This window comes from Diplotaxodon limnothrissa, linkage group LG8 (genome assembly GCF_057381915.1).
Source record: "Diplotaxodon limnothrissa isolate DT_005_m linkage group LG8, D_limnothrissa_male_GT1.1, whole genome shotgun sequence".
Classification (NCBI taxonomy): Eukaryota; Metazoa; Chordata; class Actinopteri; order Cichliformes; family Cichlidae; genus Diplotaxodon; species Diplotaxodon limnothrissa.
Window position 1 is genome coordinate 6,798,040 of NC_140603.1, and position 21,411 is coordinate 6,819,450.

At 39.4% G+C, this 21,411-nt stretch overlaps 1 protein-coding gene across 2 annotated transcripts in view; it reads right to left on the reverse strand.

Moving 5' to 3' along the window:
• LOC146626189 (uncharacterized) overlaps window positions 1-18,174 on the reverse strand; it is a 46,252-nt gene extending 28,078 nt beyond the window's left edge. The window contains exons 1-18 of one of the 2 annotated variants that reach the window (XM_085361197.1): window positions 17,774-18,174; window positions 12,512-13,329; window positions 10,909-11,098; window positions 10,456-10,814; window positions 9,872-9,991; window positions 9,595-9,792; window positions 9,312-9,452; window positions 8,520-8,780; window positions 6,582-6,762; window positions 6,310-6,476; window positions 6,019-6,159; window positions 5,756-5,934; window positions 5,050-5,222; window positions 3,093-3,317; window positions 2,891-3,000; window positions 2,152-2,367; window positions 423-549; window positions 88-307 (exon numbers count right to left, since the gene is read on the reverse strand). In XM_085361197.1, the coding sequence (XP_085217323.1) occupies window positions 88-307; window positions 423-549; window positions 2,152-2,367; window positions 2,891-3,000; window positions 3,093-3,317; window positions 5,050-5,222; window positions 5,756-5,934; window positions 6,019-6,159; window positions 6,310-6,476; window positions 6,582-6,762; window positions 8,520-8,780; window positions 9,312-9,452; window positions 9,595-9,792; window positions 9,872-9,991; window positions 10,456-10,814; window positions 10,909-11,098; window positions 12,512-13,318 (3,815 nt within the window). In that variant the 5' untranslated portion in view covers window positions 13,319-13,329; window positions 17,774-18,174. Of the gene's footprint in view, window positions 1-87; window positions 308-422; window positions 550-2,151; window positions 2,368-2,890; window positions 3,001-3,092; window positions 3,318-5,049; window positions 5,223-5,755; window positions 5,935-6,018; window positions 6,160-6,309; window positions 6,477-6,581; window positions 6,763-8,519; window positions 8,781-9,311; window positions 9,453-9,594; window positions 9,793-9,871; window positions 9,992-10,455; window positions 10,815-10,908; window positions 11,099-12,511; window positions 13,330-16,573; window positions 16,637-17,773 lie in introns of those variants that run through there. The other variant, XM_085361195.1, reaches the window with a different exon arrangement.
• Window positions 18,175-21,411: the final 3,237 nt, after the last annotated feature.

A 21,411-nucleotide genomic window follows, 5' to 3' on the forward strand; every position in this document is an offset into this window, starting at 1 on the left:
GAGGAGACCAAAAAAGAGTGACAGAGCAGCCACAACCAAATCATGACACTTAAACGGACAGAGCAGTTATGGATAAAGGTGACAAACCTGATGTCTTCAATGACGGCTCTCTGGATTGTGTCCTCGGACTCACAGCTGTCACCCTCCTTTTCATCTCCGTCAGACATTTTGAGCTGTTCCTCGCCCTGGCCTCCTTCAGCGTCGCTGCTGATGTCTGATATCTCTCCGTTAGGCACCGAGGCCAACTCATACAGCTGCTCTTCATCCTCTTCCTCCTCCTCAGCCTCTATGTCTTGCTCATCGTTGACTTAAAGAACACATTTGGTAAAAGATGTCAAAAATGGAAGCAGATTATAATTTGTCACAGTATGAAAACAGTAATAAAGTTCAAAATCCTGCAGTGGAGAGCCACTTTCAATCACCTTGGTGTGGGCTGTGGTACAGCTGGGAGGATTCAAAGCTGTTGTCCATGATGTTATCCTCAAGAAAGTCATCTTCACTCATGTTGAGAGCTGACAGACTGCTGCACTCAGAATCTGTCAAATTAGACTGAAGACATAAGAAAGGTAAGAAGAATAAGTTAATAACAGAAATATGCTGCTGAGCAACAGTGTGCAACATTACAACTAGTAGACAACATTGTTGAGCATTTCTTCACATTTCTGTATTTTTACTGCTTTGTACTTTCCACACAATTCAAATAATTAATTAATAAATTTACTGTGCTGTCACTGACCAATCAATCTGATCAATGTGACTTAATGGCACCTCATTGGTTAGCGCTGTTTCCTCACAGCAAAATGGATCTGTGAGGAGCTCCACATTTTTATACTGCATGATTCAAAGTTCAAAATAAACCTTAGTAATTTAATAGTGGGCCTTTGTGTAGCCGTCCAGTTAATCCACTGTCTGAAACAAGCTGATTTCCCTTTAATTGTACATTTTCTAATTACCCTCTGCAGAATTTTAATAAAACCACCAGGAGGCTGCTCACGTGCAAACAGCCAGAGTTGCGTGCCTAAAATGACTTGCATCAGGAATATCACTGAAATCTACGAACAAGTATTTGGGCCGTGTTAAGAAAAAAAATTATTATCGACCTTTTTGAGAATAAGGTCGAAATTGTATTTCGAAAAAAAAAAATAAGTAGAAATGTGGAGATTACAGTTGTTGTCTCAATACAAACTGCCACAGCTGCCCTGGGAGTAAAATCAAACTTCAGAATCGTTTTCAGTAACAAGGAAGGAAATGATTTCTCTTCAGAACGTAAACATATTGTGTGATGAGAATAAGGATGCAGAAAAACAGAAAAACACACGAATGTGGGAGAGTGGATTTGTACAAAATGAACAGCCTGGTAATGGACAGATGCAGTTATGATAGTTATGGATGTGCAACCAAGACGATGTATGTACAAGTTGGCTGATCAGTTTGTTTAACAGTGCATTTTGTAGAGGGTTATATGTAGATGCAGTAATCTCCACATTTCAACCTTTTTCTCTAAATACATTTTAGTGTTTAATCTGGAATTTCAAATTCATTTTGAAAATGATTAACTAATTTTTTTTTCTTGACGTGACTCTGTCCTAGAAATCATACAAGAGTCAAGAGTGGAGAAAAAATGTCTAGAAATCCAGGTTTTTGGCTCACGGGACCTATTTTATATACATTCTATTCAAACGTTAGCTATCCAGCAGTTTACATCTGCCCTTTAAGAAGTCTCTGATGCAGAAGAAAATATAGATATCTCCTATATCTAGTGATAATAAGTCTCAATTCTGAACCTCAAGAGTTCCTTTTGCGCAATAAAAATGTTTAAACAATGCTGCTTTGTCGTGGCAGCAGGTCTTTGGCATTATACCCTTAAAAAAAGCAGACTTTCCACTAGAACCAGTTCTTATATGTTGCTTTTTCCCCCTTTTTTGTGTTTTTCTCTTACTATTACTGCTTACTTTACAACTCAGCTATCATATACCGCATGCCATTTTTTATGTTATTTGAGCAGCAGTGAGATTCCAGTATACTCTAAATACATAGTCCATAACTTTGTGGATTGATGTTGTGCTGATATATGTCACTGACAAAAAGGACTCTTCAATTCCAGTGTAATGTATAAGCTACATTTATAGATTCCCTCGCTTGTGTTCTGACCTTGGCTTGGTCCACAGGTGCTGAGTATGTGTTACAGCTCTGGCTTTGAGGTGGGTTCAGCTTTTTCTCGTAGTCTTTGATCCAGTCTGGGATGCCTAGAAGGATGCCCAAACGATGCAGACAGTTCATGTACCTCGGCTCCGACTGAGCCACGGTCATCAGGACCCGTTTAGATTTGGCCTGGCCCAGGACACGGGAGAAGGGCTCCAAAAACACCTGGAAGAACATAAATGCCAGAATTTTAAATGCACATGACCGTGATGTTTGATTACACATATTTGTTATGTACATTGTATTGTACAAATTGTTGCAAAGCAAAAAGAGACAAGATGTTGCAGACAACTTGAGAGAGCTTTAGCTCTGAGATGTCCAACAAGCCATCTAAGTCTGTGGTTGGCATGACAACTGAATAACAGCCTCCTCTTCAGCGATTTAGCTGAACAAACTAAATTCAGAGGCTAAAGCTGCCCACTCATGTGTTCCAGGACACACTGAAATGTTGTCACATGTTCCCTTTTTGTTGGTTGAAAGCTGTTTACTGGAATCATCAACACATAGTGCCAGCATCGATGTCCAATAACACTAAATATGATCAAGGGTTTATGTTGTGCCAAAGAGCACAAACTAATCAAAACATCAACTAGATTTCAGTTGGATATAAATATATAACATATCAGATGTTGAATTTCTAGCCTTCTGCAGAAGACATGAGATGCATTTTTCAGCATCCACTCCTGACCTGCAGCAGAAGAGCCTGACAGGTTCTGGTGGGGGTTCGTGTGAGACACTCCAGGAGGAACTTGGCAACTTTGTCGTAACATGACACATCCTCCTCAGCCATGGACAAATCTAAACGACACAAATTCTGTTAGTCCAGTTGTGCTTTACTCTTTTCTATGGAGCAAAATGATTTTCCATCATCTATCCTGTTAAATACCTACCTTCTTTAGCCACAGCTGCTGCCAGAGAGCTTTGCATGTGGTTGCTCAGGAGGGCTATGGGAGCATTAACTATTCCGTCAGCTACCACCATGGACACAAGGTGGCCAGCTGTGCCCACAGGATCGAGGGCCGTAGTGGCACTAGAGAAGTGCTTGTCTCCTGTGTCTGTGGTGACCCTAAACAGCACACCGGGGGTGACCTCTAATGCTGCTAGGCCTGTATTACCTGTGCAGTAAGTAAAACATGAAATCACCCATTAGTTGTTGATGCCTTTGTATTACTGCTAATTGCTCAAGAGGACACATCAAATTTAATTATCAAAGCCTGAATACCCAAATGATGCAGACAGCTTATGTGTCTCGGTATGGAAGAGGATTACGGCAACTAGGAAAAATACAAATGGGCACGTCTTCTTTTTCTTTTCCGCAATCAACTTCTGTTGTTTTTAATTCAAATTCTGAATTATTTTTTTCTCAGAATTCAGAATTCTGAAATATTTCTCTTCTGTGTTTTTCAACTTCTGTTGTTTTTATTCAGCTTCTGTTTTTTTTTAATTCAACTCATCCCATTTTCATTCAAATTCTGAAATGAAAACATCATGAAAAGATGATGTAATCAAATTAGTACTCAGTTATCTAAAATTTGCTTTCGAGGTTGCTGGCTTTTTTAACTGTTCCAACACTAAACAATAAAAGAGACACTAGATTCTATATGTCTTAAGAAATGTGATTTAGTTAACTAAAAATAACTGCGAACCAAAACTAGAAAAGCATTTTTATTAACTAAAATAAAACAAAGTAGCAAAGTAACTAACAGTAATGGTTTTGCAAAGTCCTTGTTAATTTGGTAAATACTTTATCACAGCTCTTCTGATGAGGCTGTAACGGACGTGCTTATTGAGACTTTGGATGTCTGAATGAATGTGAGTCAATTGCTTTCATAATGTTCTCTTTTTTTTATTCTAATATCCATACTGATCTCTGGCATTTATTCTCCATATAATAACACTACAAATGTCTAATAAAAATTAACAACTGACTAAACTACAATTAAACATCTTCAAAAGCTAAAGTGGAAAAACCAAACCAAAAGGTGAAAGGATAAATGTTTCTCTGTGCAATGTGAGACACAGTGGTGGTCATCCTGTCCTTTAATGTTAAAACTTAGAATATGCAAACTAAGGCCTTCAACAAATAAGGTTATATTTATCTTAGTAAGAGCTTGCAGGAGCTCAAAGTGCAGGACCCAACTGCAGCACAGCCGTAAAAGTGGGAGCAGCTGTGTGTGGCACTGCTGCAGTTTTCAGCTACACTTGTTGTTGCAGTCACAGCAGTGCTCACTCTGTGTCTTCCACATTTATTTTAAAGTATGTAACTTAATCTAATCATCTTTTTATTTTACAGTGTGTAGTCATGTTTATGTTGAAATGAGTGCACTGGTACGGTTAGTTACGTCTCACCTTGTATCGACTGCCCTCTTGTGGACTTAATGTGATAATCAAACATGATTTCTACACACGTTTGGCACTTTTTGACAGCAGAAACAAACATTTTTTATTTATATCTTTAAATCGAAACAAGGCTTTGTTTGTACATAATTAGCTGAACAGAATGGCAGAAGGTAAAAATAATGCACTCTATATTACCAAGGATTCATTCTGGATTCAGTCTACACATATACCGTATCACTGAACGACGTACCGTTTTATCAACTCATTTTACACCGATCACTGGTTTATGGGAAATGGGACACCTTGTATATGGTTAAGTTACATTTAAGCACTCAAAGTGCTTTCTACAACATGCCTGAGTTAGCTGACTCAGGAATACGGTATGCTGTAGCTCAGCAAGTATGACCTGCTATATCTCCTGAGCTACAGCCACTCCATACATCACATTTTGTTCAGTTTAAAAAGTCTAAAAATGGTCATGTTCAAAGCAATATGCCTCGTGCCTACCTGCATTTTTTTCAATGAATTCCTTGAGGGAGCCGTGAAGGGGTTTAAAGATCAGCTCCCACTGGCTCCACTCACTTAAATCCTCCAGCAGAGGGCAGGAGAGCAAGCTGGCCAGGGCCTGATCCTTGGACATTTCACCAAGCCGACCCACTGACTCAAATCCACCTTCAGCACTGTTCATGGATGTGAAAGACAGAAGAATAAAGGCAACTGACATGAAAACTGGACCTGTCAAATGATGGGGAGTTTATCTTTAAGTTATTCATCCTCCCATAAGGTTTTCTCATTTTAAAGGGGACCTAGCATGCTCACTTCCAGCTCTACATATTTATTGTTGGACTCTACATGTCCAGGCAGAGCGGCTTTGTTTGATTCAGAGTTCATAGCAATCCTTATTTATCTTAATACTAAGCCTTGGTACAGTGTGTCTGAATCAAGCCATTTCACCATGTCTCCATTTAAGGCTGCTGTCCCTTTTAGCTAACCTCTTCTAATTAGCTTCTCCTCACACACAGAAGGTTTGAACAGCAGGTGGGTGGAGCCTCTCACTGACACACCGTGCCAGAAGTAAAAAAACAAACAAAGCCTGAGTTTTTGCCTCCACCACTCTTACAGATATACAATAAACATAAGGAAAAGCATAACATTACAAATCCTTCCCATATACTGAGGTGCATTTCTGTCTGTCTGGTGATAGGCTTCTAACCTTGATTTGCCTTGTTTAGCAAACAGGGCTGATTCATAGCAGACTGGGCTCAGTCCTCCTCCACCCAGTGCTTTTTGGCGTTGGACCAGGTCAGCCAGTCTGTGCAGAGGACCATGCCCCAAGTCACGACTGTCCCGGACCCCATAGTGAGACCTCAGTGCTGACTCAATGTAGGAGAGCTGAGGAAACACAGTTGCAGTGTAGTTTTAGAACATCTACTGTGAAAAAAGGTTGCTGTATCTGTGTCTGTTTTTATGACTCACTTCATCTGGATCAGTGGAGGCTACGTCGCCGCACTGTTTGATGAACTCAAAAACATCTTGTTTGGAGGGTCTGAAGCCACTGCCGGCTCGCTCCATGCTGCTGCCCAGAATCAAGGTGGACCCCACTGTGTCCTGCAGCAGCTGCACACAACCAGATGAGAGACACTGAATTTGGATGATTTGGTGCAACTTGTTATCTCCTTATTATGACCGCAAATTCTTTTGCTTTGTTAATTTGGTCCCATACCTGCGATTTGCAGAGTTAAAGTAAATCAAAAATGAGACAACTACCTGAATGTTGTTCACCAAAAACTCCAGGAAGCTGCCTTTCTCTAAAGACAGGAAGTCTTTCACGTGGAAGTGTTCAGACAGTTTTTTCTCCAAGGAAGCAATGTGTGCCAAAGTGATAGCTGAGTTCTGAGCAGCCAGTTTGTCCCTTAGATACTGCTTCACTTTAGCTGAGAAATAGAGAGTAGAAATGTGCATTTGCCATTTAAAAATATAACAGATTCATGTTTAGGATAGGATAAGCTAATATATGTGTAACATCTTGCGTTAGAAACCTTCGCTTGGGAGAGATTTGGTGGATTTGTCCTCTGGTTTAGTTTTTTCCGTGGGTTTGGAGGTCTTGTCTTTGGGCACTAGGTCGTGTGGAACAGCCAGGGATCCCCCACAGATGGCCAGCTGAAACAGAGCTGTTTCCAGCCGATTACCTGACACCTGCAGCAGGAAGTTCTGGACGTGCTGGATCAGAAAACAAATAGAGCTTTGTGTCACAGGAGCGCAGAAATAAAACAGGCACACCTAGCTTCTCTGTTGCTTCTCTCTCTGCTCAGAGCAAACACAGACTTCAATCTCGTGTGTGCCATTACTGTGTGTGGATGCTGTTTATTATATCTAAGAACTGACTCTGAAAAAAACAAACAAACTAGAAAATCTTTTCCAAAAGTCTAGTTTTTCTGATAAATGTGGACGGTGTGAAATCTGAAACCTGCTTTGCTATTACCTGCCAATTTGGACTAACACATTTCCAGCACAGTCTTGTCTTTGTTTTTGTTTTTCACTTGTCTGTTCTGGGGCAGAATGTGAGGTCTCGCTTGGTTTACAGCAAATATAATAGAAACACAGGCATAGTTTGGGCACTGATGCTCAATGTAAGAATTGGTGTGTGTTTACTTTGAGTAACAATCCCACAACTCTGTGTTTTTTCCATTCGTTTTTTCATATACAAGAGGTGAAAACCACCTTTTCCATGGAGTATGTGTCACTGATAATTCCTGTAAAATGATCCACAGTAGGTTGGTTTCTCTGATGAAAACCGGCAAAAGCTGTTTTACATTTGTAAAACAGCGCATAATTACTATATATAGACAGCACTGCAGGCCAGTAGGCCAGTCTTTTACAGGCCTCATGTATTATCTTACTGGTCTGCAGAAAAAACAAAACATCTACTAGTATTTTAAGTACTTTAGATGCCATCTTAATTTATAATCAAACAGCATTACTAATTACTATACTTCTATCTTATATGAATAATCCAAATCTGTAAATTATATAGAAACTACATTCTTAAAATAACAAAATAATAGATCACTAATAGAAAGAGAGGGGAATAGGTGCTCTCAGCAGGCAGCAAAGTGCACCTTCATATGTCATGTTATGTTTTTGAGTTTATGGACTTTTGTTTTGTTGGTGTAACTTTTTTTGGGCATTTATTCAACGGTAGAGCAGTTAAAAAAGACAGAGAAATGGGGAAAAGACACACAGCAAAGGGCCCCGGGTCAGAAGCAGGGCACATCCCGGACAGGTCACCAGCCTGCTGCAGGTCTTCTTCATGTATTTAGTTTCTAGTTCCTGGTTGTACTTGGGTTTAGTTCTACTCTTAGTGATTGTTTTTTCTTCCTCGTGTGTCACTTCCCCTGTATTGTTCATTTGTGCATCTGTGTTTCCCTGTTCAGTTATCACTGCTCACTTCCTGTTTGATTTTGATAGATATTTGCTCCCTGTGCCTTGCTTTTAGTTTTATCTTCCAGTCTCTTGTATGTATGGACCGAGCTGGGATGTATCGTATAGACATACTAGAGACAGCTTTCATTTCTATTTGTTCTTAATACAAAACAGTGTTGGCCGCTTACTTTTCTTCATGTTTGAGCTTGTTGAACAGGAGTTTTTCTCATCACATAATATTATCCTGACTATATGAAGAAAACAAAGTGAGCATTCACCTCAGCCAGTTGGATTCACAGGTAACATATAAAAATAAACATATAAACCACATCTTACTAGTTATGTGCCGTCAGTCACATAACTCAAGTTACAGCCCTGCTATAACTCATTCACACCTAAATGCTTTAGTCTAGCTATTAAAGTTGTAACCAACTAACACACGCTCTCACTCAAACTTTGATGGATGCTTTAGCGTCATTCTGTGACCCTCTTACTGGCAAATGACCCAGTCCAGATTCAGTAACACAAGACATCTGTCAGTGTGTGACACCCACCTTGGCCATCCTGGGGCTGAACACCTCCCCTGCATTTGTAAAGACCGCCAGCACGACCTCGGCCGCTGTCATTGAGGCATACTTCTTCGAGAGATCCGAGCTGCCCGCAGAGGAGAAGGAAGCTGCTCCTTTCAGCGGCTCCAAGATGCTCTTTTTGAGTTTCCTCAGCCGTTCGTATATCTCCTCCTCCAGCTCTTTCTGAATCACCTCCCTGGCACGCTCCAAGATGGTGTGCTCGTTACGGCCTACCTTCGAGATTGTCTAGAGTAGACAAATGTGTTTGTGTTTAATATGAGAATAATGGCAAAGTATAGCAGGTTAATCTTTACCCAAAAACACAAGTGAAGTCGTTTTTTTGTTATAAGTTCACGAATGAGATTTCCACACATCTCACTGTTTGTCATAGTTAATACTTAACAACGCATGGACAGTGGGGTTCACAGAGAAGAAATCACAGCATTATTCATTAAATTTATCAGTTACTTGAAACTACCTTCAGCAAAAGAAATAATCAGTGTGGTCCCAAGCGGACATAGGCTCTAGCTGAGACCACAGCCGGAAGCAGAATAAAACAATAATTCATGCTGGCACTTTAACTCGATCCCAAGCCTCCCTGTATGTTTGCCAAGAAGGTTCATCTGGGAGGATACCCAGGCTGTGCGGGGTGTGGCTGTGGATGCACATGCAGCTTGTGTAACCATAATATATCCCAGCAAATATGTCCCAAACCTCTGCTGATCATAACTCATCAGTAAACCGTCCTGGAATGTAGCAGAACATTGTGCTTCTTACCGATATGGGCAGGCCAAGACCAGTTATCCTGATGCCCAGCTCGTATGGAGAGTCACAGTTATAGTGGTCAGCCAGATGCTTCATAAACTCAGCCAGGTCCACTTTTACCTTCGTCTGCTTCCTCCTAAAAACACGAAGTTGCTAAACAAAAGAATGGAAACGACATATATTTATGACATATACTGTAACTGTAAAACATAATTTAACAACAACAACAACAAAATAAGCTCTTATAAACATTAAAGCTCAAGTGCAAAACAAAACTGAAGCCCTGTGAATGCACCTTTAAGATGTCTACAGTCTCGATCTGGTGGATATCGTCATCTTTCGTGTTGCTGTCAATCTTGAATATGCGGTGAATGAAGGGGAGCTTGCAAAGGGGGCCGAGGTTTAGCTCTTCGTAGCGCTTCTTGTCCTTGAGGCCAGCTAATGACTGGCCCAGCTCATACAGGGTACAGATGGATGTCACTGCTGAGGTGGTCTGGGAGAAAGAGGACAAAATAAAATTCAGTTTGGCAACCTGACAGTGAGAAAACAGGTGAAAACTAATGCGTGCCAACCTCTATGAACATGTTGATCTCTCTAATGAGGTACTGAAGATCTTTTAGAGCTTTAAGAGGCAAGTGCTCTACCCCTCTTGGGTCCAAAGAAGGCACCAGCCTGCATACCCGGGATATCACCTGGAAGCAGGAATGAAAGGCAGTGAGAGGACAACAACAAAATCAAACGCAGCGAGTTAGTCCAAATGTAACAGAGTGAAACATGACTCATTGTGGGAAGCACAAGCCTAGCACACCCGTAGTGATGGTGCCAAGCCCAGATAAATGGGAAGGGCCAAATCAAATATCCTCTTGGAAACTTGACAGCAGATGAGAAACAAAGATGCAGCTGAAAAACAACTGGTGATAAACTAAAGGAAAAACAAGACGGAAGAAAACTGCAAGCGAGAAAACTGGCGTAAATAAATATGTGTGTAGAAGCCCAAATATATTGATGGTAACCTGGGTTAGAAACAGTGAGGCAAGCAGTGTAGTCTGTGAGAATAATTTAATGTTGCATAACAGACTAAATGATTAGGAAAATGATCAAATAGCATATTATGCACAGCTACACAGTAGAAAAAATAAGTATAGTTCGTCCTCACCTTCTTTGTGGTGACCAGCTCTCCATCCCCAGCGATTTCTCGTATGACACTCTCCATCAGAGTGTTGATCGTATCCTGATCCATGTCCCTGTTTCTCCACCTCCCATTGAAGTCCTCCTGGTCTGCTTCCATGGCCTCCACAGCTCGCATATTTTCTCCAAGGAGCTCCCTGAGCTGTGCATGATAACCTTTATTAAAGACAGGACCGCTGCCTTCTCTCGGGCTGGCATCCCTCACTTTGGTCTTCTGCTCTTTGGTCAAACTCCGATCTGCCCCCAGCACTGGAAAATCAGAGGCAGACAGGAAGCTAAGCCCACTGGCCTGTTCCTGTTCTTTTTCAGGTTTAGGACTCTGTGTTGCTGTGGGAGGATAATACAAACTATTTAATTAATATGGACTATTGAGAATCTTTGCTTTTTATGCTTGAAATGGAATGTTTTGATGTTTGGCTACCTGCAGCGGTCTGCCACACCCCAGTCTTGGGATGAGTTGTTGGCTGAGACTGAGTGGGGAGCTTCTTGGCTTCCCAGTTGTCGTACAGTGACATGTACTGGGCAAGAGGAAACTTTTCACCAAACTTCTGAGAATAGCAGGTTTGAAGCTGTTCCATTGATGGAGCAGTTAGCTGGTACGTCCCCATCACCTGAAACACATCAATAAACTTTTACACACCAACTGGTTTCCATAGGCAAATACCTGCTATAACACAGTGTACTGCAGAAGCCAAAGTTCAGTTTTAAGAGTACATTGGTAGAAGATGAGTTCATTCAGATACAAGCTTGTAATGCATAAATGAAGAACTCTATTAAGAACTTCCACAAAGCTCTCTGTGTCTGGCAGTTTTTTGCATATTTCAACTGTTTTAATGTAAGACAATCTCACAATACATTGAAGTGAGCAAAGCACGCTTTAAGTTTTCACATTCTTAGGTGAGAAAATTACTTACAGATGGCTTCAACCAAATTAAGTAGTGAGAGGGAAAACGAGCTGTCTCTAACTGCATCCTTCTATTTAATTTACAAGCATGGGTGTGTTCCCACTATCAAATATAACTACATTAATGGGTTTATGGAACTGGATAATGTACTTAAAGCAGTAAAAATGCTGATTGCTGAACTCCTCTATGTCAACGGTTGTGATGTTGCAAAACTGGAAAGGAAGGAACGATCAGCTAACAAAATTAGGAAAACTACTGATGGTGATGCCAGTGTTATATATATTTATTAGGGTTTGTGTATGATCGACTGTTTTCTTCACTATATAAGTAATACTGAGTAATATTACGTGTAGTCAGAGGTATGAGGAATGGAAAATGTTGTCAAAATCCAAATGAAATCGAATGCTGCAAATACAAATGCAAAACTCTGCATGGTCAATCTGGGACAACCTTGTCAAAATTTATGTACTAAAAAAATGTACCGTATACACAGGTAGTGTGAGACATGTTTACGCTAAGTGGACTTTTTAATTCATTTATCCTCCTGCAATGAAAACTCATTACTCTGTAAATTAAAATAACCCCACCAGGAATATTACCCCCCAACCTAAGCATGTCAGGGAACAATTTAGGCCTCTTTTTATATTTTCATCTTCGCGAGCTAACAGACACAGGACTGAGAACTATCTATAAGAGATGGTAGATGCTCAGCTGCTGACTGCATTCTAGTTTACTGTTTAGGCTAACCAGTAAACACATTTGAAAAAAAGCATTCTTTACTATCTTTACATTAAAAAAATTCAGTTTTTTATCTTGTGCTTTTGTTTTATTGTTCTTCATTGTGTCATTGTTCTATTATGTGTTTTATCCTATTATACAGTGTCCTTGGGGGTCTTGAAAGGTGCTTTATATATAAAATGTAGTTTATTATTATTATTATTAATAATAATAAATTATGATTCCTTTAATGTCTGTACCTTTTAACTTAAGAGGCAACTATTAGCCTCAAAAGTATTGCAGATTTTTAAGATGTCAAGATAGTCAGCATCAAACTGTAAAGATAAAAGATGCCTATATATATATATCTATATATATATAGTATCAGAGTGCACAGCTAACCTCTAAGATCCTCTGGTAGAGCTGCTCTTGGGACAATTCCTCAGCTGGCTGGGGTACAGTAAGAAGGGGAATAACAGGAACATAATGGGAGGAAGATATGGAAGCAGTGGAAATCAAAGGAGATCCAAGAAGGTTCATTCTTGCCTGAGTGGGAGGAACAATCTGAGGACTGGCATCGCGCTGTGGTAGAGTACGAAGGGCAGGGCTACTGCTCCTGATAAGCGAGTCAGGCGTACGTGGTGTTGTAGGTCTGCTGTTCTCTTTAGTCTTCGTGAACATCCCAGCCTGAGGCTGATTGTGAGGCCGGTGACTCTTATGGTACACCACATCCTCCACCACAACCAGATCTTCATTCAAAGAGTCTACCAGGCTGGAAACTGTTTTGAAGTCCATAGAGACTAAGGAGACGTCATGGCTGTATTTCTGTTGATAGGCTGCAGTCAACAACTTCAGAGGGATCCCATCCGGATGTCCTTTCATCATTTTCACAATTCTCTTCAAAGTCTTACATCTTTTTTTCACTTCGGGAGCTGTTGCTGATTCCTTACTTTGAGCTGCAGCTCCACATTTGGCCCCAGCTGTCGCCTGGTTTCCCCCACGATGGTCCCTGTGAAACACCAGTTCTTCTTCTAGAACCAGATCCCTCTCCATCGAGGATACCAGGCTGGTCATGGAGTCAAAGCCCAGTTTGGATAAGGTCAAGTTCTTGTGATATGTCTGGCTATAGACGATAGCCAGCTTTTTAAGCGGGATCCCATCAGGGTGCTCCCTGACAATGGACACTAGTTCCGTCCGAACTTTTTCCATCTTGAGTGACACTATCAGGGAGAAAAGAGACCAGCATTAATGGACAATATGATTATCTGCTAGAAATATAGCTTGCTGTATAGTAAGTAAATAAGTAAAACTTTATTTATATAGCACCTTTCTAGATAAAAGACCACAAAGTGCTTCACGCAAGGATAACAAAGTATAAAATAAAACAGACACCACTTAACAAAATGCAATTCTAAAAAAATGTGCTTTTAGTTGTTTTTTAAAGGAAGCTACTGAGTCCCGAGATCTTAAGCTCAGTGGGAGAGAGTTCCACAGTCTGGAAGCCACCGTGGCTAAAGCTCTGTCTCCCTTAGTTCTCAGCCTTGTATGATGAATGACAAGTAGGCCCTGATTACATGACCTAAGAGACCTGCTAGGGACATGGGGCTGTAGAAGTTCAATGATGTAGGCAGGAGCATGTCGATGAAGAGCTCTATAAGTCAGAACCAGAATCTTGAAATGGACTAAATTCAATGGGGAGCCAGTGCAGCTGTATTAGCAACAGTGTCACATGTGAATACTTAGATGTTTTGGTCAGAAGTCTTGCTGCAGCGTTTTGAACCATCTGTAGACGCTCCAAGGAGTTTTTGTTTAAACATGTAAACAGTGAATTACGGTAGTCCAGTCTTGATGAAATGAAAGCACCAATGACAATCTCCAGTTCAGTACGAGATACAATGGGGCTTAGTTTAGAAATGTTTCTTAAGTGAGAAAAACAGGACCGAAGTTAGTGTTACTGTGTATACTGTGTTTGGCAGTGTACTTAATGTGTTAACCAGCTATTAACCAGTTTCGAAATGGTGGCGCCACTGCTCTAAGTAATCGCTAATAAATTTATTTTTACAGCCAACTGTAAAAATGTCCAACTCACTGAGAGCATGTTCTTCATGTTGTGTGTTTATACGGTGTTTAAAATTACTTACACATCAAGGTTAGAATCTGTCTCTAACACATATGCCCTGAAAGCTCCAGTGTAAATGTGGCTATAGTCAAATATAATTATATAATTAATTATTATATTATTTTGATGTATAGTTCAATGGCTTCTTATGTTCTCCAATACCATGTTTTAGATTGTATGATAAATGAATATGTAAATAAAGGCAGGTATTTGTTAACCCAGAGAATGACTCAACTTTACATGTTCACATTCCCAGCAGTCAGCTGTTTTATCATAAGGTTACAAAGCCATTGCCAAATACCTGCCTGGCATAACAAGACAGACAGCCAAAACTAACAGTTGCTGCAGATTGCCTGTTGCTGTTGAAGCTGGTGGCTGCCAGCTGATGCATGCATGAGGAAGGTGAGAAGGTAATTCATAGGTGAGGTGTCTTTTTACTAAGAAGGGTTTGCTTTACTTTCTTTCTTTTTTTTTTCTTTTTTTCTATCTCAGACTATTTTTTGGAGTATGACATATGAACATTCAGTATCTTGATTAGACATGCAAAAGTTATTGTATGACAAAAATTTACTGATTCTGAGGGTGTGACACTCACTAATTTTCCATAGAATGACTCATGAAAAGTTCTGGCACAGCTTCAGCTATTTCGAAGTTGCATAGAAGATGAAGAACAACTGAAACACATCGTGTATGTGAACTTTACCATGTATATCCATCACCCACAACAGCACAACAAAAACATGGTCAGACATATGTGACAGATCAAAAGAGGAACCCAAAGAATTACTCCTATAAGTGTCACTCCATTTAAAGCCACAGCAACAACAAAGTTAAAGAAATCAATAGTCACAATAATAATAAAATAAAAATATTAAGACAGATTCACCACAAACTAGTGTCCACCAGTTCATCACAGAATCCGAGTACCAAGATGGTAGCAAGTAAAGCATGCATCTCATAGGCATTACAGCATTTAATTAAATACCTAAACAAGTCAGTATTGTTTTAGAGGCAAACTTAAACAAATTCTGATTTCTATCAGAATCAAAGTGGGAGATGTTTCACGTTTTAAATTATATTTAGGGGGGGGGGGGGGGGAGGGCTGAAATGTTGAACTTTTGTTGAGTGATGAAAGCAGCGCAGTATTCCTCAGTCCTCGGTGAACATCATCTTCACCAGGTCTGCTTTGAAACATTCCTCCTCCACCTTAGGTTTGCTTTACTTTCTAAGATGCGTAGTGTATTTACTCAACACTGTGAGCTACTGTTTTGTTGCTTTGAGCATTTCATTGCATGTATCGCATGTCTGAACTTAACCGTTAAATACAACAATAAATATTCAATAGTGTGTGATTTAAGCTACAGCCCAAATTTAGCAAAAATTTAGCTTAGTTTGGAAAAAGAAATGCCATAAATTCCTCTTGTGAAATTACGCTGCTGGTGTGAACGGCTGCATTAAGAAGAAGTGATTCCAAAAAAACATTTTTAATAGACCAAATATTCACACAAATTTTACATGTCTGGTGTCTAAAGGTCTTTATTATTTATGATCACGCATGATCTGAAATGAAATCTATCACTCCCATCTCTGTAAATATAGATAGATGCTTCCAATTAACAGCACACATACAGTTCCACAAGTCGTTGGACAATAAGACTGTTTATAATTTTGCCTCTGAACACAACCACGGTAGATTTGATTTTAATCAAGCACCATGGTGTGAATGCAGTGCAGACTTTCAATTTAATTCAAATGATTTAACAAAAGTTAAATTAACTGTTAAGGAATTACAGCCATTTTTATACATACTCTCCCATTTCCAAGAGGCTGATCGTTAATGACTCTCACACCAGTATTAAAAACACTCCTTTATATTTAAAGTTAAGACGGTTGTTTGTCCAGTTACTTTTGAGCTACTGGCTTTTCTTCTTCAAGGACTTTGTGTCAATGTGTTTTACTTAAATTAAACTAGCGAAATGTGCAGGTTTTAATGCTCAAATGTCCAAGATTAAATTAACACTAAATCAAACTGTTGTGGCTACTAATCCTGTGCACTAGTCAATGTTTTATCACTGGTGGCAAACACTAAATGTGCAGCACTGTGAATAAAATGGCACTAGTTATATCAAAATAGCAATAAGTGAGAACATGTTAACCACAGAAGCAGATTATGTTTTATCCAAAAGAACCACAATGTGTTTGCTGATGACTACTGTTTGTGAGTTTACACTGTTATCATCTATGAAAACCAAAAGGCTCTATAAACATATAGACTATATAATAGTTATATGTGTGCATAAAATACAGCCAATAGTACAAAAGTGCTGGAATCAGAGCAATCTTACCTGTTCCTTCAAATGATAAGATCTGCACTCATCTCTCCCTGAACAAAGACATGAACCTGAAACATCCTGTTCAAGCTTAAATACTCTCCTCCTCCTCCCTTCCCTTCCACCCTGCTGTGTTTCGTTTCAAGCATGAAGAGAAATGAAACTGAAACCAACAGCCATGCTCATGTATGCATGTATGTCATGTCTCTGTCCTTAATTGCGATGTACCCACACTCACATTTCCAGAAATGGTCAAAGCATTAATGAAGACTGAGAATTTATAAGACAACACAGTGTAAAGTAAGCAAAACTCTTCTCTGATTGGACACTGGAAATTGGGGAGAAAACAAAGAGGGCATGAGGCCTTAGGTTTCACATTCCTGGCTTTTGCTTCAGCTGATTTACATCAGCTGTTGGGTAATAAGCCATGTGACATGATTAGGCTCAAAACAATCCATTACACAAGGAAAGGAAACAGAAAGTAATCACAGCTCTGTGTAGTTCTGGATACAAATGTACATACTTGTGCTGTGCATGTAATAATTACATCATAACTAACCAGAATATTTGGCTCGCACTGAAAAACTTACAGCACAGTAAGTTTTGATCTTACTAAACTCTGTCTGTTACATTACTTCCTGTCAACCTGTGGTGATATAATAAGGCGTGGGGAAACAGAAACACACACAAGAAACTTCAGAGGCCTAAGATGTTCCTGCCAGTCACGTTTGGTTGCTCAACTCCTGTGACGTTCAAAACCCTCTTGAACTATAGAGGGGTAGCTCACAGTCCAAAAAAGTAATCAGTTATCTCAGCCACACCGTTTTCATCCAGTGTCTGAAACAAGTTCTTTTAGCTCTCTTTTCCTCACTTGAGATCCCTCACAAACCAACAACACAAACAGCAGGTGTGTCACTGAATATATACGGGCGATATTACCTTAATGACATCATGCTGAGCAAAGAGCAATAAAAGGTGAAACAGAGCAGTCTGAAACACACAGGGATTACTCGTACATACACTGACCTCATTATCTGAAACTCTTGATATGTTTAACATGAAATATCAAACTAAGGACAATTAAAACAGCTCCAATTTAACATGAAATATATTGGAAATTAGAGGCTGGATAGCTTTTAATATAGGCAAAAATGCGGGGCTATTTTACTGACACAGAATAGTATATATATGTATAGTCTGTCAGTGAGAACATACCTTACAGTGATCAGTGTGCTTCGATCTTCTCAGTGCATCACAATAAACCACGAAGAGTAACAAGTCTTAACTAGTTTACCTCAGCAGAAGTAAAATAGTTATGAGAGTCCATGTGACTTTTGTCCCAGTCTTGTGATATATGATAATTACCCAGCTACCTGAAACAGAGGTCTCCAACCGCCCGTGCAGTTAGGCAAGTAGTGTCAAGCAGACAGTATATCTGTATGTCCTCAGAGCTCTCTTTAATAAGAGCAGAAATGACATGTTTATAACATTATCTAATCAAATGTAAAACTACAGGGTTTACAGTGTGTCATTTAGTACAGCGAAAGTGCTTTTGAGCCTTCGGAGAACAAGAACAAAACATCCACTAAGAAACGACTACTTTACACTAATGTACCTCGTCATTGCATTGCAACTTTTATATTCATATATTCAAAATAATTATTTTGTTACGAAATACTGTGGAAAAAGAAGCAACAACCTAGAACGAAATAACTAAGTGAAAATGCTGTCCATCTACCTGTTATTACGATAACAACCCTTTAGTTACAGTTGTGGGGCGTGTGTCTTAGCCTGCATTCAACATCTCTGTCCGGCAGGATATAAGCATGACAGATACTTATGATGGCTAGCAACGGCGCTATGCTGGCTAGCATTCGAAACTAACAGCAGAAATATTATGAAGTAATAATAATGACATTAGTCGGTCAATATAAAGAGTTACAGCGATTAATCGGGGCGGCACTTGTATTAGGGAATCTTAACACTGTTAAAAAAGTCCAATTTAGTAGAAAATCTTAAATCGAAACTCATTGTGCATGCTAACATCTTGGCCGACTAGCTAGCTACTGCTAAGCTGCATTCACGTTGCTCGATAAAGGTGGTAAAAAACCGTTCTCTGCTTTAGAGGCGTTCATGTGCGAAAGCTACTCACAAATAGTATATCACTCACAATCAAATTTGTCACTATTTTGTTTCTAAGTTTGACATATAAAACCAAACAGACATATAAACAGTTTTCAGAGACGTGTGAATGTATATTCTGAGGTAGTGAGGTAGCCTTAGGGCAGCTTTTGTGTTAGACAGTGACATTATCAGCAACTGCTGATCTAGTGTCTGAAACAAGTTGTTTAAGATCCCGTTTCCTCCCCCTTTCCCCCTTTAACACTCCCTTTTCAGTGTGAGATTGATGAATACACGCTTTATATTTTGTGTAATCCCCAGTATCCTATTCTATAAATCATCTATTTGTAGTGGGTGTCTGTGAAGAACAAGTATGTCATAAAAAAACAAAACAAAAACAGTTGTTTATGAGTTCAGAAACACATACAAACAACAACAACAAACAAAAAAAGTGTAAAGTTGAACTTAGGTTTTACCATTTCTTTGGTTGAATATTTAAAAATGCCGATGACAACACCCCAATAGACGTCAAACAAACTTTCTTAAAGGCTTAACATGTCTCAGCTTGGCATGCAGGTGTGTCACCTGCTACTCAAGCCTCTTGGTAGTCAAAAGATCATTGCACTTACTGTAGGAATGTCGTTTGGTGCCTCAACCAGTTCAACCACGTCTGACTCTGTGACTTCAATAAACGTGTTAAACTTTCACTCTTGTGCACTTGAGTCCTCTATTCCTGGAAGCATGTACAAGAAATTTTGAGTTTGAAAGTAAACTCTTGAGTTGATTAACTCTGAGATCAGCAACTCTGAGACCCCATTTCCAGTGGATGGAGGAATTGTATGTTTGTGTCCGTGCTGACCATGATATTTAACTCACAAAACAGGAGAGAAAAAATAGGAGAGTCGTTTTAATCGGCTTGTTATTTTGTTACAGGCAAAATACAAGTGTGGCATAAAATATAAAATGTTTTGTAATGTGAATTTCCATTAGATGCACTAATTTTGCATTTAGTTTTTAAATCTAATTATTGAGCTGTGCCCCTGACAGGGCCAAGTGTAGGTCACAACAACTGAAGATAAACATCTGGAGAAACAGATCAGACGCAGACAGTTGTGAGATTAGTTGCCCAGATAGCAACAGACTCTGGACAAATTCAGTTTCAGTTCAATTTATATAGCAGCAAACAGCAACAATAGTTCCCTCAAGGCAACTTTTACTGCAAGTTTAACACTGTTCAATAATAGACAATAACAGACTCCAACAATCAAACAGCACCTCATGAGCCTTGGCAGTGGTGGGTAGGAAAAACTCCCCTTTAACAGAAAAAAGCCTCTGGGACACTCAGGGAGGGGCAGCCATAATATAATTAGGATAAAAAATAGGATAAAAGACAGAGTGGAAGAGAGCCAGAGATGAATAATAACTAATGATTAAACACAGACTGCTCTATAAACACACAGTGCTTCTTGATGTCCCCAGCAGGGGGAGCTTCAGTGTCACCAGATCCAGCCCTAAATATATGCTTTAGCAAAAAGGAAAGTTTTAAGCCTTTCTTTGAAGATGAGAGGGTGCCTGTCTCCTGAACCAAAAGTGGGACCTGGTTCCACGGAAGAGGGATCTGACTTCCCTCATTTTTTAATTAAATAAAATCTGTTTGTGCCCTAATTTGTGACCCTTTCGTTGTTTGGACAATTATTCAGTAAAATACTGAAATCATAAAGGGATGGCACAGCTGATCTTCTGCTCAGTCCTACAATGATCTCTGGCTCAATTTTACGCAACTCAAGAATGCTGAAGTATTTCCACAACCGAATGCCAATTTTTTTGGGGGGGAAAAAACAAATGAAAAATATATGAATTGCTTATAATTGTATTATTATACAATAAATTAAAAGAAAAGCTGCTCTAACTTTAACTAAGTTTGTGTTGGCTAATACAAAGTCTTAACAGTGGAAAACTTCTTTTACAATGCGGCACCAAGAAATCGCTAATGTTTTAAAATGTTAAATTGAAACAAATCAAACACTTTAAGCCTTTTACACTTCTGACAACACTCACTGCATGTTTGGGAAATGGAAACCACATCAGTGTCACCCTGAAACGCAAGCAGAATGTGTCATCAGGGACATTACACTGTAAAAACTGGTGTGACATAGAATGAGGCGCTAATTGGACAACTGTTCTTTGCAAAATAGCAAAAGGACTGTGTACTGCAGGACAAAGCACAGTAGTTTTCCTCTGACTTTAAGTGGAGCAGAGGAAAGATTTTGCAAGTGTGAGTAAACGGAAATACAAAAAATTAAGTCATTAAATAGTTACATATTTACAAAGATTGCAATCTGTTACATTTGAAACAAGAAAAGAAAAGCGGTGGAAACTATGGGGGGGAAAGAGGCATTCCATAATCGTTACTTATGATTAGTTTAAGTAAATTCTTTCCCTACGCACCCACGTGAAAGAGCAAAGAGTTCACGTTTTGACAAAGAAAGAATTTTACAGATATAGATTTCTTTCTAAACTCCACCCTGCACTTAGTTATTAGAAAAAGGATTTGCAGTAGTGATTCAGACAACTACAAACAATTATGGAACAATCTTGCGTTCAGTTACAGCCAGCTTTTACAGCATGACCTTTCAAAGGCTGTCTGTTCAGAACCACACACAAAAAAACCCTGTCTAAACCATTTATTGGTTTATGAGCCCAAATGACTTCATAATGATTGCTTAGTTAAG